Raw genomic sequence first — 16,718 nt, 5'->3', positions numbered from 1 at the left:
TAGCCATTTAACATTACAGAGAGCATGCACTGTAACCCAAAACTCACTCTGAATCCTGCGGTTACGTGAGGCAATTTATTTCATATTCCCTGCCATTGACGGAGATCTCCGTCATTTCAGAAAAGAAAAAGAAATGAAAAGATTTTTTTTATTAGCACAGTAAAACCCTCCGTGATCAGCAAGCATCAGGGTCAGGGATCGATCATACTGGAGATAAATATTCTGTGACTACTTGGAAAGGTTAGATAAAATCGCTGGCAGTGGGTGCACGCAGCCAGAAACAAGTCTGGCAGTGAATGTCTTAATTTAACCACTTTATATAGTCAGTAGATCGGGGTCCCTCAGGTCTCTCTAATAACTGATGCACAAGCTCACAATGAGCTTGCAGATCTGATATTTGTGCCAAAGGTTCACCGCCGGACTAGGGACAAATTAATCACCTGAACCCTACAGTGGTTCATTTGGCATAGTCTAGTCTAAATAACATAGGAATCCAAAATGCACCAAGCCTACATTTCATCTTTGAAAATGAATCAGTGGATCTAACTTTGTCCAAATCAATGTTGAGTAACTTAACCCATTCAGAAGTGAGGTTCCGAATCCAGGGCAAAAGAAATTAACCCATTAAGACCTGAGGCCATTCTTAATAATGTTTTCTAAATCCTAATAGTTTTTGGAAAAGAATCTTTACAACAAAAGTCACGATTTTCCGAAAATAGCAGATCTACAAGCTCATAGCCCGGCACTCGATGCCACGCTATGAGCTTGTATATCTGCTATTTTTGAATAGCCAAAGACATCTAAAGTGACACAGATGCGTTCCAGGTATTAATGGGTTAAGTGAAGTTACAAGCATTTGCAGGAAACCAATAGACAGCAAACGGACGTAGGCGGAAACCTTCGGACATCGTTATTTCCGTATCCGTGTGAGTTACAGTGAAAGTGGTCACTCCGGATTATATATCACAGCGCAATCTTTTATCAAACAATTAAAAAACTATTCGACATGTTAACGCGCCCATGACACTGTGGACCAAGTACCAACGGACGCGCCAGCACGTCCATGGCAGTCAAAGAGTTAAAGGTGACACTACATACAAATTATTACAACAGTAATATGCAGCTTCACTGCATATAATGAGGCCCTTTTGCTCTGCACGACTCCTTCGTCTTGACAGCACGGAAAGGTCAGAGATTTGCCAGAGCTCACATGCTCTTTTTTTTTGACAGAACAAAGAAAAGAGAGCCAGATTAGCAACTAATTACGTTCTCTGCTGGAGTGATATTGAACCGACACTGAAATGTGCATCAGGTGTTCTTGCGGAGCAGCAACACAGCCTCCAACTGTTTACTTTTGGCTTTGCTATGGGAGCTGGGCTCATATGTGTCTCAGTATGTCATTTCAGTCGGGGGCTATTCCTATCCTTGGCATGGCCGCTGACTCAAAGTTCATCAAGAATGGCATATTGCTTACTCTCAACTTACATTACCTCAGATTCTTTGTCAGAATATCACAAATCCTGGATCAGTTCTTATTGACGTTTTTTTTGTTTGTTTTACCCATTAAGACCGGGAAAGCCATCTGTGTCATTTTAGATTTGAGCTAAAAAGCATTATTTTATAAAAGCTTGCTTGCTTGTATAAACAAGAGCATAGTGCGTCACTTAGTGCCACACTACGAGCTTGTAGAGCAAATCTTAGAATATATATTCTTTTAAAGCGAACATTTTTAACACAAATCTTTGCTTCTGGGGGTCCCCGGAACAACATATTTTTAGATGCGGGTCCACGGCCGAATATATATAATTTTGGACGTCCTTGACATGAAAAAGTTTGAGAACCACTGATATAGCAACATGTATTTTGTTAGGATTCTGTTAGGATTTAGAAGACATTTTTAGAGTCGGCCACAGGTCTTAATACTATAGGTTAACCACATGAATGCTAGCGTCCCAATTCTGGGCATGTCATAATAGGCGGACATTTGGTGAAAATAGCAGATCTGCATGCTGATAAGCTTGCGGAATGACCAAGTACAGACACCTGGGGGGGGGCCTGGTCATACAGCATATAGTGTCAATTTATCAAAACAAAGTCTACCACTACTGTCAGCTATTATCTCTTTTAGGCATTGCCTATACTGTGCCTTTGGCTTCGAAAGTACTGTAATGTCAGAGTTTAGAATACACTGCATGGTGCAGTTTTCTTATGTCACATACATTATTCAGACATAATGTTTGAATAATGAATACACATTTGCGGGCGTGAGGAGGATAAAAGAACACAGTCTGAAACCGAGCAACCAGAAAGTTGAGAGTCAACTCCTACTGTACCTGTGAAACTGTTGAGAAAGAGAGAGCAACTTTGTGAAATTTTTCAACATTACCTACGGTTACCATCTGGATTATGCATGAACACGACCAGGCCTTAACCACTTAAACCCTATATACTTAAGTTTATCAAAGTATCCCAGACCCAGGAGTATATCTCTGCTGTCTGGCAGAAACTAGCTAACTCCAAAATGTTCATTTTCCCTGAAGTTAGGAGGTTTTGTTCATCATTGATAAGAACAGCTGAATGGACCTTAATGCTCACAATGAGGTTGGAGGTCAAAAGGGGGTGGAGCCTGGAGTCAGCAAAACCAGCTAACTCCACCCCCCTTTGCTGGTGTTAGCTGGTTTAGCAGAAAGTTTGAGGATCCAATGGAGTTAGCTGGTTTTGTCAGAAGCGCTTTTTTAATACTTTTCATTGGTTCAATATTTGTTTTACCAACACACAGACGTAAAGGGTGTTCAATAGCACTGATTTTTGAAAAAAAAAGAAGAGAAAAGAGCGTCAAAATGGAGTTAGCTGGTTTCTGCCCAACAGCAACGAAAGCCCTATTTTATACTTCGGCTATTCGAAAATAGCCGATCTACAAGTCTCACAACGCATGCTGTGAGCTCGTAAATTGGCTATTTCCTGCGAATGTTCGCACAGGAATAGAGACGACTCCATATCCCATTTGCAGTAACCCAGATAAGAGAAAAAGACACATGTAAATTGTGTTTATTTGTGGGTACACAGACACAGGCATATAGGAAAGTGGGTTATTAGACTGTGCCAGTGGCAGTGGAGCAACTTTAGACATGGTGTGTTACTAACATCACAGTCGATGAGTTCTGCTTCTCTGGCTTTTTATTTTGGTAAGGAACTGCTCAGGGCCGTCGCCATGGGGCGACGTGGCCTTCTGTGCAACGTCTGTGCCCCCGCAAAAAATATATAATGCTGTAATAATGTGGAAAATGTGCACTAAAACAGTGTACAGTATTTTAACCCATTCAAGCCGGGAACGCATCTCTTGTCATTTTAGATTTCTTTGGCTATTCAAAAATAGCAGATATACAAGCTGGTGCCACGCTATGAGCTTGTAGATCTGCATTTTTTTTGAGGAATCTTGGATATTGCGTGCAAATCTTATATATATATATATATATATATATATATATATATATATATATATATATATATATATATATATATATATATATATATATATATAAACTCCAGGACTGATTTTGCTTTCTTTATTTGCACAACGCGTTTGTGCAAATAAAGAAAGCAAAATCAGTCCTGGAGTTGTGCGGTCCCTTCTTTTGAAGGTTTTTCCTTTTAGTTATATACATCTCTTGCACTGACCTGCACCTCCAGTCGAGGTCTTACAAAGATGTGCACGAGTCTTATTTAGTTCATATATATATATATATATATATATATATACATATATATATATATACATATATATACATATATATACATATATATACATATATATATACATATATACATATATACATATATATATACATATATATATACATATATACATATATATATATATATATATATATATATATATATATATATATATATATATATATATATATACATATATATATATATATACATATATACATATATATATATATATATACATATATATATATATATATATATATATATATATATATATATATATATATATATAATTTTTTTAAACTCAAATCTTTGCTTCTGCGGATTCTACAAATGTCTAAATCCTAACAAAAAAATGTTTTAAACGTGTGTTGCTATAATATCAGTGGTTCACAAACCTTTGTCATGTCAAGGACCACCCAGAATGATATGTATTTAATCGTGGAGCCCCATTTCAAAATATTTTGTTCCAGGGACCTCCCAGAAGTTGTAACATGAGTTAAAAATGTCCGCTTAAAAGAAAAATCTATATTCAAAGATTTGCACAACTTTTCCACGATTTAGAAAAAAAATAGCCAAAGAAATCTTAAAATGACACTGATGCGTTCCCGGTCTTAAAGGGTTAAATAGGGCTACCGGCTTAACCACATGAAGCCATATAGCGTCACTATTCTGGGGGGCGAAGTTTTGGTGTCACAATGTGATGCGTTGTGAGCTTGTGGATCGGCTATTTTCGTGATCAGAGATTTGGTGTCGAGGGGGAAAAAGAACCAGACTAAGTATAGAGCCCTGGAAGACCCCTGTCAACAAAGTACATACGGTGGTTGAGTATGAAGAATCAAATCATCAGTCGACTGAAGTTCAATCAAGAATTATAAGCACCATTTCATGGGGGCCATGGCCTTCGTGCCCCTCGATTTGAGGTTATGCCCTTCAAACAATGTTAAGCCGGGAGGCCACAGTGGCCTTGATGCCCTGTCCACATTTGCCCAGCTGATTTAAGTGTTTGCACCTTTGCCTCTTTCCTGTCGATACAGTTTTTAGACAGACACCAATGTATTTTGAGATTCTGAATTCCTCCTGACTCCACATTCCCATCCCACCCAAATATTGGTCATTTCTAAGATGTTTTTTTTCTTCATTTCACTGATAGTTACACTATTATAATAAAAATGAACTCATCCTTAATTGTTAAATTCTATTCATTATTTCCATGGGACTTAAACGCATCGTCAGTAGCCTGGCTTTTGGCATGTGTGCCCTCAAAAAGTTTACGGTACCAAAAGCCAAATGGCCTTGCCTCTAAAATGACAAAATGCCAAGCCTGCTTGGACTGTGTGGTACAGTACATTTCCCCCAACAACGTCAATGTCAAACTAATTGCTGTTCCTAAACTGGGACTTAATTCAAGGAAAATGGGTCAGTGTTGCCTCATGATGTCAAAAGTAACGCACTGAAAAGATGAGAAGGAAGCTTTCCAAGGACACCCAGCTCATCTTTCTGCTGAACTGAGACCCCCCCCCCACCACCCCCCCGTTTCCTTGTCGCGACGTATTGTGAACTTTTAGGTCTGCTATTTTCACTACTTTTTAAATATAGAGATTCAAGGTTTACTGTATGCCAGCAACCAACAGCTACGATATGCATGTACATATATACACATATGTGTATAGCATTATAGTTCTGGAGTGTTTTATTTATTGTTGCATTGCCTATTTTATGTTGTTATGACTTGTTTGTCTCAGACCTAGGACCACAATGGACAATGGAAATAAAAGTCACTGACGTTATTATGTTTTTATCCTTGACGTTTCTGTGAGAAGCACATAACATGTGTTTCTCTTTGAACCATGACGTCTAATAAATCAAATCAAAAAACATATACCGGTACAGATTGGTTTGGGTTTTGTGCTTTTGGCTGATCTAATGCTGTCATGATGAGGAACATATTGGGGCAGAACCTACAGTACTTGGAAACTAACAAACTAACCCTACTTGCAGGTAATTTCAACTTTTCAGATAATGGGAAAATGTAACTTGTATTCCAGTGGAATGGATCCAATGTATCTATTATTTAGTCATAGGCACTTTTAATACTGTTCATTGGTTAAATATAAAGCCCACAGAATCACCTTTTAACCTGGCATTAATACTGTACAAAATAAAAAATAGGTAGCACACATCTGAGAGATACAATTGATTTGGGGCTCTCCCGCCCTTCCGGTGAAACTCCTCACTGTCAGGTGAAAAAGAAGCAGCTGGTGACTCCATGCGAATCAGAGGAGACATGTGGTTGTACATCCTCTCTTGACCAAATAGTAGGGGTCGGCAGTGTAAACACATGGGGGGTAATTGGCATAATGACTAAATTGGGGAGGCGGGGGGGGGGTCACTTAGCAAAGAACTTCACCTGTTTTGTGCTGCAATGGAGAGTGATGTTATTTTCAATTGCCACAATTAACTTACGTAATTTCATGCCTAATGCATGTGTATCCGAGCTGGCAATTGTGTCAGTTAATGTGGCATGGTAAGCTAGATAACTAGATGGCCTGAAAGTGGTTTGAGTATCATTGACTATTTTTCGTTGGTTTATGAACTCCATCCCATTGTGGCTGGCTATAGTGCAGGGAGAAGATTAGATGTATTCAGTGAATTCTTTTTTTTTAAAGGCTTCATGACAAAGTACACTAATATCAGTGATAATGGTGGAAGTGAAATTAAAGGGATATTTCACTTTAAAAAAACCTTTTGGTGATTTTATCGTCTACTCAGACTTTTGTGAGCCCCGCAGACAGTTTTTAAGTTGCTTGATTCAATATTTAGATATTAGATATTCATTTTATCAGACACGCCCCCTTCCTATTCAAACTCCATTTTTAACATGTTAGATTCATCAAAAACACCCGTCCTTGGTTCACCTGTCTCCTACCGCCCCCCTAATACGCGAGGGGGGCGTGTTTTTTCAATTACCTTTTTCATTTATTTTTTATATTTTTTTTGGAAAATGAAAAAAATAAAATATAATAAAAAAATAAAATAAAATACATTTAAAAAATCTCGGAAAAACACGGCCCCCTCACGCATTAGGAGGGCAGGGTGAGTCACAAGAACCAAGGACGGGTGTTTTGGATGAATCTAACATGGTTAAAATGGAGTTTGAAGTTACAATGGGTCTGGGGTGCTCACAACGGCTTGAGTAGATGATAAAATCACCAAAAGTTTTTCTGAAAGTGAAATATCCCTTTAAGTTTGGAAATATTGTTATGAGGACAACGATATAGGAGGTATGAATCATAGTGATCATTGCAGTATTGTGTTTTTTTGATAATTGGGTTTCATACAGCTTGCTTCTTCTTATTCAAAGGAAACGTAAGTCTATCTAATCGATTAGCTTGAAATTACAATGCAACGTCCTGGAGAGAATTCAATAACATCTTTATAAGTTTTAATGTGAATTCAAAGTCAGTGGGGACCTTGACTGAGACTGGTCCTGTGAATAGCCACGATTCATGCTGTTTTTTTATCCTTTCATTTGGGTTTGCATATCAAAACGATTGCTCAAGATCTCTAACAAACTCTAAAAGCTCGAGCAGTTATGGTAAAGTAACAGGACTTTTAAATTGCTTGACACTAATATTTCTGAACTTGGGTTTTGATAAAAGCAAAGGGATCTTTGTGTGTCAAACGAACACGAACCCAATGACCATACATTTCTGTAATTTCATCGAAGCACCTCTCTCTGTATGAAGGTTATGAATGAAGGTTGTAGATATGAGCCTCATAATGTTTTTTTTTTACTTTTCCCGAAATCCAAGCTCAAGGTTTCTGATAGTAAGACATGTTTACGTTATACGGCAAATAAAGACATAGATAAAAAAAAGGCACGGAAATATAATGGGTCTCATAGCGGAGCTGTGATTGAGGTTATGTTTGGCTAACCTTAAAGGCGAAACTGGGCCGAAGCGCTTAATCTTGTTATGACACTTTGAATGCTATTAGGGTGCGTAAATCTACGGTTCATCCCAGTCAACCGCAGAAATTGGCTTCTCTGGGAGCACATTATTAGAAATCATTTGCTTACTTATTTCTTAAAAAAATCATCTTAATGTCATACTTTCAACATACATACTTCAACGTATTTGTGGCTACTGAGCAGTGTTCATTTTGTCGACTAAAACTATGACGAAAAATGTTAGTCGACCACTTTTTTTCACTGACAAAAACTAAATAAAAACTAAGCTAAGATGACTAAAACTAAGACTAAATGCATTGACAATTTGGTCAACAAAATAAAAACTACACTACAATGTTAGGAAGGGACTAGTGGAGAAGAGATCCAGTAGAACTGAAAGACAAGTAATTTTATGTTTGGTTGCGCTCGGGTGTTGGGCTCAGAAATAGCAGATCAAGCTCACAAGGCGTCACTGAAACGCGTTGCGAGCTTGTAGATCGGCTATTTTCAGCATGCAACCAAGTATAAAATCTGGCATTACGACGCCATCAAGGCACCTCCAAAATACATTTTGGCAGACAAAATCAACTGTAGATTTAGTCAACTAAAATCTTATGATATTTAGTCGACTAAAACTAAAACTAAAACATTTACACCAAAACTATAACCTTTCATCTGACTAAGATGACATTTCATTCAAAAGACCATGACTAAAACTTGTCTCTGTTGTGAGACAAGCCGTCTGCGAGCGGTGATTCTATTTAAAGGTCATGTGCATTGGTCCCTCGGAGAAAATTAGCTCGTTTCAGCAGGGAGCCGTAGATATTATATATTTATACCAGCACAAAATGAAAGAAAGAAGACATGACAGAAATACAATATTACCTCGACAGGCAGACAGACAGTCTGTCTGGCTGTCTAGGTACTGTATCATTGTGACAGACAGAGATAAGAGTACACAGAAAAATGTGAACTTAACACCACTTAAGAAGTAGTAAGTAACTACTGTATATCCCCTTTTCAAAGCACTAGACTAGACCCCTGGGAGATAGATTGTTGAGGTGGAACACAGCACGCACTCAGCTCCCAGTACTTACCACACAACTCAGATACCCAAGCTCATACGCTGTGTTGGCGGCATCGAACCAAGATCCTTGTGGTCCAGAGGCAAGCGCCCAGTGGTACTAAAAAAAAAGTACTAGTAGAAATACTCTGTTACAAGTAAAAGTCCGCAATTCAAAATTGACTTGGGTAAAAGTACAAAAGTATTGGCATCAAAATGTACTAAAAGTACCAACGGTAAAAGTAGTCATTATGCAGAATGTCCCATTTCAAGTTTTCAAATGTTTAAAAATATTTTGAAAATAGCAGATCTACAAGCTCACAATGCGTCGCATCACGACGCATTGTGGGCTTGTAGATCGGCTATTTTCAAATGGCCGAAATGTATACAGAGCTGAAGTGGTCAATGTAGGTTTTGTAATAATAATAATAATCAAAATCGACAAAGTAACTAGTAACTAAAGTTTTCAAATAAATGTAGTGGAGTAAAAGTACAATATTTGGATCCGAGATGTAGTGGGGTAGAAGTAAAAGTATTGGAAATTGGAAATACCTCAAAATTGTACTTAACTACAGTGCTTAAGTGAATGTACGTAGTTACTTTCCACCACTGCAAGTGCTCTACCAACTGAGCTGCCCGGCCACTGTAAGCCACACATATTTCGTCTATGTTTTGGCCATGCGGGCGTTACCGCGCGGTCTTCCTACCCGTAGATGCAGGAGATGTCGATGACGACGTCGATCATGTCGCAGCACAGCTCGTACGTCTGCATGTCCACCGGGCTGCTGTCCGTGGCGATGTAGATCTTGCTGACCACGTCGAACAGGAAGGCCTTCTCGATGCCTGAGTTCTGATCAAAGGAGACAGAGGCAAGGGTGGGGGGGGTGAACAGCAGGAAGAGGAACGTGTGTGTACCTGAATAGGCTCTATGCACAGCAGCCATATTATCACTTCCTTCCCAGGTGTTACCAATGATACTAATGAAGGCTCTGTTCCATTTAGTCAAGCACAGTGGTTTCCACGACCCCCATAACTCTCAGAGTTACACACCTGTAAAGGGCCATTTGGAAGCCCATGAGGGTCCCTGGACCCCAACTGTAGACCCACTGGTGTAACAGAGTGTTTCCAGTGAGCCAACATGCACAATATCAGCACCCTGACTCTGTTTGACCAGAATGGAACAGAGCCTTCATTAGTATCATTGGTAACACCTGTGAATGTCGTCACACTATGGCTGCTGTGAATAGACCATATTCACACGGCGGCCATATTGCCATTATGTCAATGAAATGCCACCCCAGTTGCCACCCCAGTTGCCACAGCAACGCAATGTTAAATTCCAAAATGGCCGCCGTGTGAATATGGACTATTGAGCCTATTACTGTGCTTGTGAGGGCCAAATGTCCAAAAGCATAATACGAATTTGAGAGATTGTGAGGACCATTTGCCATGGTCCTCACGAAACAAAAATGTTGTTTTTATGGTTTAAAGGGATATTATTCACTTTTCTTTTTAATTGGGTCATTTTATCATCGAACACCCCAGACAGTTTTTAAGTGGTTCTGGTGACTCACCCTGCCCTCCTAATACGTGAGGGGGCCATGTTTTTTCGATTACTTTTTTCGTCGTATTTTATTAATTTATTTTTATTGTATTGAAATGTTTCATCTTCCAAATCTTTTTTTTTTAATAAATGAAAAAAGCAATTGAAAAAAACATGGCCCTCTCACGTATGAGGGCTTAGGGGTTGGGGTTAGTGTTATGCCTGATTGCACCTTATAAGTAATGACCGCAATGGAAACAACATTTTAGCTTTCTTGCATTTTATCCCTTTGACTGTGGTGTGCAAGTTCTATGTACGTTTGTCAATAAAGATGTCAAAATTGCTGTCCTGTGTGTGTGTGTGTGTGTGTGTGTGTGTGGGGGGGGGGGCAGTGTCATATGGCTTTGAAGCCTTATCGAGGTTAGAAGGAGAAGGTCTTCTCGTCCTGCCGTCAGGGAGACGATTTGCATAGACTCCTCCATATGAAAGTGACTAGTCCAGAGAGACTTCGCTCCATGGCTTTCATTGCATCAGATAGAAGTGCCACATGGCGGCAACATACAGACTGGGGAAGACGCCTCTTGCATGCATATACTGTAGGACAGAGGCTGTTAGCCCATTCAATCCGGGGGAACGCATCTGTGTCATTTTGGATTTCTTTGGGCTATTTTTGAATCATGAACATTTGTGCAAATCTTTGAATATATGTTTTCAAAGCTATTTTTTTTTACTCAAATCTTTGCTTCTGGGGGATTCTACAAATGTCTTCTAAATCCTAACAGTTTGTTTTTTTTAAATAAAAAAAAATATGTTGCTTTAATATCAGTGGTTCTCAAACTTTTTCATGTCAAGGACCCCCAAAATTATATACATTTGGCCTCAGGATTTTAGACCCCAAGATTTTAGTTACAAATGTTTGCTTTAAAAAAAAAATATATATATATATATATATTCAAAGATTAGATCTGCTATTTTTGAATAGCCAAAGTATAAGATAATGGCTAAAGTGGTTAAAATCTAAAATGACAGATGCTTTCCTGGTCTTAAAGGGTTAAGTCCCTGTAGATTCTTATCAACTTGGTAACCCAGGCAAAGCACTCAATGCGGCGTACTGCAGTGTACGGTACTTCAGCTTGCTTTAACCACATGAACCCCATCTAGAGTTGTTTTCCGATACCAGTATCGGAAAAGCTGCCGATACTGCCTATAATGCTGGTAGCGGTAGCGAGTATGCCATTCCACTACCACGTCATTTATCACAGGATATTATGAATGCTTCGGTTGATGTTGCACTACTTGTTATATACTCGCACTTATGTGTTATTTATTATTTTACTAACTTGTAGCTGCACTTTAACAAATATTAATGGGATTTTTTTTACCTATTCCTATTGTAGATCGGTGGTTCTGATTATTATTATTTTTTCAAGGACACCATAACTCTGTGTGTACAAATGGAAAAGCCCTGATGATACCTAATTATCTATAGAGACAATGGACTACTGATTTCGTATCAAAGTTTTTGGAATAGCTTTAGCAAATGCGTGGCCCCGCAATGCTTTCACAGTTGAACCGTTGCCTAAGAACTCCGTCTGAGAATTCACTTCACTTCCCTCAGTAGGGAGATATCAAGGTCGGAGCTGGGCAGCGTGCCAATTCCGCACGCACACACACACACACACACACACACACACACACACACACACACACACACACACACACACACACACACACACACACACACACACACACACACACACACACACACACACACACACACACACACACACACACACACACACACACACACACACACACACTTTTAAAACAGTCCATACAACGGTCAGTTAACAGTCGGTCCATAATAGGCTCTATGCACAGCAGCCATATTGGGAATGAATTCGGGCCCTTCCTTACTTCCTTCACAGGTGTTACCAATAATACTAATTAAGGCTCTGTTCCATTTAGTGTGCCACAGTGGTTGTCTTATTTTCAAGGACCCCCATAACTCTAAGAGTGTACAAATGGAACCAAATGGACCCTCACGGGTGCATTTGGTTCCATTTGTACACTCTCAGAGTTACACACCCACCACAAGGGGCCATTTGGGAACCACAATGGAGTGTTTCCAGTGAGCCAACATGCACAATATCAGCACCCTGGCAAGGAATGGAACAGAGCCTTCATTAGTATCATTGGTAACACCTGTGAAGGAAGTAAGAAGAGGCCCAACAAAATATGGCTGCTGTGCATAGAGCCTATTGACATGACAGAGTGTGTGACAATTCTGTTCCAGTTCATTTTTCTGATTTCATTGCATTATTGATAAAGTAACAGTTCTCATCCAGGTTATTATACAGTATATCTATGGCATACTAGTGAAGTGCAATAATCATGTCATAATAATAGCAGGGTGGTAGTTAGGAGAGAGAGAGCAGGGGTTATCAACCTTTTGTACCTCAAGGCCCACCTGGGTGTGTATCAAAATGGTCAGGACCCACACACCAAAATAAATGTAATACTTCTATATAAAATAAATAAAGGGGCATTATTCCGTTTTTCAAAAGGCTTTGTAGAAGCTCTCAATCCTTTTTTTCAGATGAGGTTTGTCCATATAGATAGAACTGTTGAGTGTTGCTTGTGCATTGGGAGTTTCATGAAATGATCCCCCCCCTGTTTTTCCGTAAATATATATATTTCCTAGTATTGATGTTTTTTTTCATAGTAGTGTATGTTCATATGTCTTGATGAATTGACCGCAATGGAAACAAGCCCTCAGGGCTTTTTGTGTAATCCTTTTAGAATGAATGTATAACTGTACCTCTGTTCTGCTTACAAACTGTTAATAAAAGTATTCAATCACCCACAGTCTGCTGACCAGCACTGCAAATCGATGTGACAGCCATGCAAAAAAACACTGCTGTGAACGTGTTGATAATACTTATTGGGCTTGGCACGTATCTGTGCTTGTTAAAAGCCACTATTTTGATTAGGCTATGACAGTAATTGGTCTGCAACGTATAAATGTGTAAAACAAAATACCAATGTCTCCGTGAAGAAAGCTATCTTTTCGTTTTAATTAACAGCTCAAACCAGTGATTCGCAAACTTTTTAGCTCGAGACCCAAAAGATACATTCATTTGGGCTGTACATTCATTTGGGCTGTACATCATTTTTCAAAAGAATTTAATAAATAAATACAACGCGTCTCACGACGCGTTGTGAGCTTGTAGATCTGCTATTTTCACAACTTTTTCTTTAAAAAAACAACCGTATTTATTTATTAAATTCTTTTGAAAAATGTTTGAATTCATTTTTTATACGTAGATTTTTTGGGGGATTTTTTAAATAATAATTAACACATCGGGTGCCAGAGGTTTATTAAAATATTATACGTTCAGTGCCCACATTTTGTATTTCGTGCTGTAGAAGCCCCGACGCGAAAGTGCATGTAAACAAGCGTGCGTGCGAGACGGCCGAGGGTCCCGACTAACGCCTGGAACAATAATATTTCCAACGCGATCCTCCATTGCAGAGTGATCGCCGATCTAAAACGGCTCGCTTCCACCACGTTAAAAAGAAATGGAGATATTAAGCTTTTAGTCAAGGAGATAACATTGGAAAGGCCGACCGGAAGGATTTTTGACATGGATCCACATCCGGCCTTTTCGTTGTCGACTTCTCGCAGCGGTAGACTGAGAGATGTACTAATACAGTCTAATACAGTACTTTCTCAACCTTTTCTGGATCAGGGCCCAGTTGAAAATTGTATGTTTCAGAGCTTATTTTAACCAAAGAAGAGGTATTTAGGGACCATTTCAGGTCCTCAGCGATGAGGACACCCTTGAAACTTGACCTCAACGTCTGCTCCATCGATTAGGAAGGGGTTATTGGGCACTGATGGCCTAGTGGTCAACACAATGAACGCATGTACCATTATATAGGCTCTGTTGCAGCCTGGGAGTGAGTTGCGGGTTCGATGCCCGAGCTCGACCGACCTATGCTATGCGTCACTCCCCGATTCTTGCCCTGTTTCCTGTCATAACTCCACTGTACTATGAATAAAGGAAGAAAAGCCCAATATACACGAATCCACGGCGCGCTGCCCTGCGCGCCGCCATTGCTGCGGTCTTACGTCCGCGTAGCGTTCAGACCGCAGCAATGGCTGCGCGCAAGGCAGCGCGCCGTGGATTCGTGTGTATATACAGTATATATATGGCATTTATGTATTTATTTTACATTTAGGACAAGGCTGTTAATAGAGCGCCATATCATTCGTTGTTGAATCTCCTTGTTATCTCCTTGTCTTGTTATCGGTCCTGTGGTGGTGTCTGCAAATGTAATGGTGGTGTTAGATTTGTGGACGGCAGTTTGGGTCTATTAGTCAGCAGATCCAGGGTACAATTGCAGAGTGTTGAGCTGAAGGTGGTGTAGTTCACCAGCTTAAAAGGGGAGGATACTGTTGAACTGTAATCAATGAATAGCATTCTGACTTAGCTTGTTCTTGTCCTTCTGGTTCAGGTGAGTGAAAGCTGAATGAAGTGCAGTGGAGATGGCATCCCTGTTGGAACGGGTGTTGGTCGAGTAAGGGGCGGGATGGAGGCTTTGATGTGATTCAGCACAAGTCTCTCAAAAAACATTATTTACGCAGAGTCCGATCTACCCTGAATTTGAAGGAAATTGAGGGGTTTTGATACTCCATACCGTTTGCCTGTAATTGACCTGGAACGCATCTGTGTCACTTTAGATTTCTTTGGCTATTCAAAAATAGCAGATATACAAGCTCATAGCGCGGCACCGAGTGCCGTGCTATGAGCTTGTAGATCTGCTATTTTTTTTAAATAGCAGATATACAAGCTCATAGCGCGGCACCGAGTGCCGTGCTATGAGCTTGTAGATCTGCTATTTTTGAAAAATCTTGAACATTTTCATTTTTTTTTTCAAAAAAATGATTTTTAAAATGTTTAAGAATCGCCTCAGGTCTTAATGGGTTAAAAAAAATAGCTTATTTCTTACAAAATTGGAATCACACGTTGAGGGCCCTCTATAAAGCGCACCATTCTGCCCCTGGGGGGGGGCCACGAATGCAAAAAATCTGTCATACAGACTCTATTCCCCCTCGCAGCTTCCTCACGCCCTGAAGCTGCATTCAAGCAACTGACATAGCCCTGGGTAGGCAGCCAAGCCTGGCAGAGATCTGTGCTCCAAGGAGCACGCTTTAATAGTTTATAATGGGATTAAATACTTTTTTTAAGACGTTGATGCCTTGTTAGAATCTACCTAATTACTGTATGTACACATGCCGTTTCTTAACGAATAATAGGTCCGATTCATATAGCACTGTGTCAGTTTTATAACTGCACCTGCATTAGTTATCTAGTGCTACTCTGTTGCCTGGCAGCTGATGCCTGACACCAGTCTTGTTATATCTGTGTGAGGTGTCACTTGTTTTTAATACGCGCTGAAGACAGAGAATTCAAACATGTACTGCAGGTGCTAAGCCCCATTTATTAACCCATTAAGACCTGAGGCCATTGTTAAAAAAGGTTTTCTAAATCCTAAATCTCAACATAAAAAAATCACAATTTAAAAAAAATAGCCAAAGAAATCTAAAGTGACACAGATGCGTTCCAGGTATTAATGGGATAAAGGCTCAATGCTTTGCAAAGCATTGTTTTTTTTTGGCTTATGACTTATTGATCACAAAGTCTCTCTCTCTCTCTCTCACTAAGAAATCCCCAAGAATTGAAGTCTTCATGGGGTGTGATAGAAAATAAGTCATTTTTTTGGGTGAACTATTCCTTTAAAGTCACCTGAGGAAGGGTTGCTCTTCTATTTTTCTATACATTTTTCTTATCATGGTCATCGAATGTGCACTTTACTTTCCAACCCTATTTACTGGTGTCTTTCCCATAGATGGAAAAGCGTACGTCACTTAATCACAGTTCCTAATGAAAGAGTAGCTAGTTGAGCAGTCTTTGTGACTGAACCCGCTGCCATCTGTGCCCCAGTAATGAACCCTCGTTCGGAGTCACTTAGATCCGTTTCTCTTGCAATCTTCTTACACGCGCCACGGAGCACGATCACATGATAATTGTTGTTCAACTGTATCGTGCACCATTTATTCAGGTTTTTCCTTCTCCGCCTGTACAGTAGGCCTACAGTATGCGTACACGCATACACAGAAAGCACCATCTGTGTCCAAGTGAACCTGTTAGCACAAGATTAAATGAATCAATTCAACGAATCCTTTTCACGGCACGCCGTCTCCAAACGCCACGCAGACGAGGAAACCGAGACGCATGTAGCAACGCATGTCAGTGTGTCATACATGCACGCATGTGTACAGTGCCTGCATGTATGTACCAGTGTTTCCCAAACCGCTTTACATTAAATGGATCTTTTGAGCTGACATTTTGGTGTCT

General features: G+C 39.7%; 1 protein-coding gene across 1 annotated transcript in view; it reads right to left on the bottom strand.

Moving 5' to 3' along the window:
* Nucleotides 1-16,718, bottom strand: part of LOC311035975 (ras-related GTP-binding protein D-like) — a gene marked incomplete at its 5' end in the record, with an annotated part of 72,571 nt that overhangs the window by 36,365 nt on the left and 19,488 nt on the right. Inside the window, one exon of the mRNA XM_084044502.1 lies at nt 9,458-9,600. Within this exon, the coding sequence (XP_083900628.1) occupies nt 9,458-9,600 (143 nt within the window). The remainder of the gene's footprint in view (nt 1-9,457; nt 9,601-16,718) is intronic.

This window comes from Gymnoscopelus microlampas, assembly GCF_963454915.1.
Source record: "Gymnoscopelus microlampas genome assembly, chromosome: 20".
Classification (NCBI taxonomy): domain Eukaryota; kingdom Metazoa; phylum Chordata; class Actinopteri; order Myctophiformes; family Myctophidae; genus Gymnoscopelus; species Gymnoscopelus microlampas.
The sequence above is the reverse complement of the archived record's forward strand: the minus strand, read 5'-3'. Positions and strand labels throughout refer to the sequence as shown.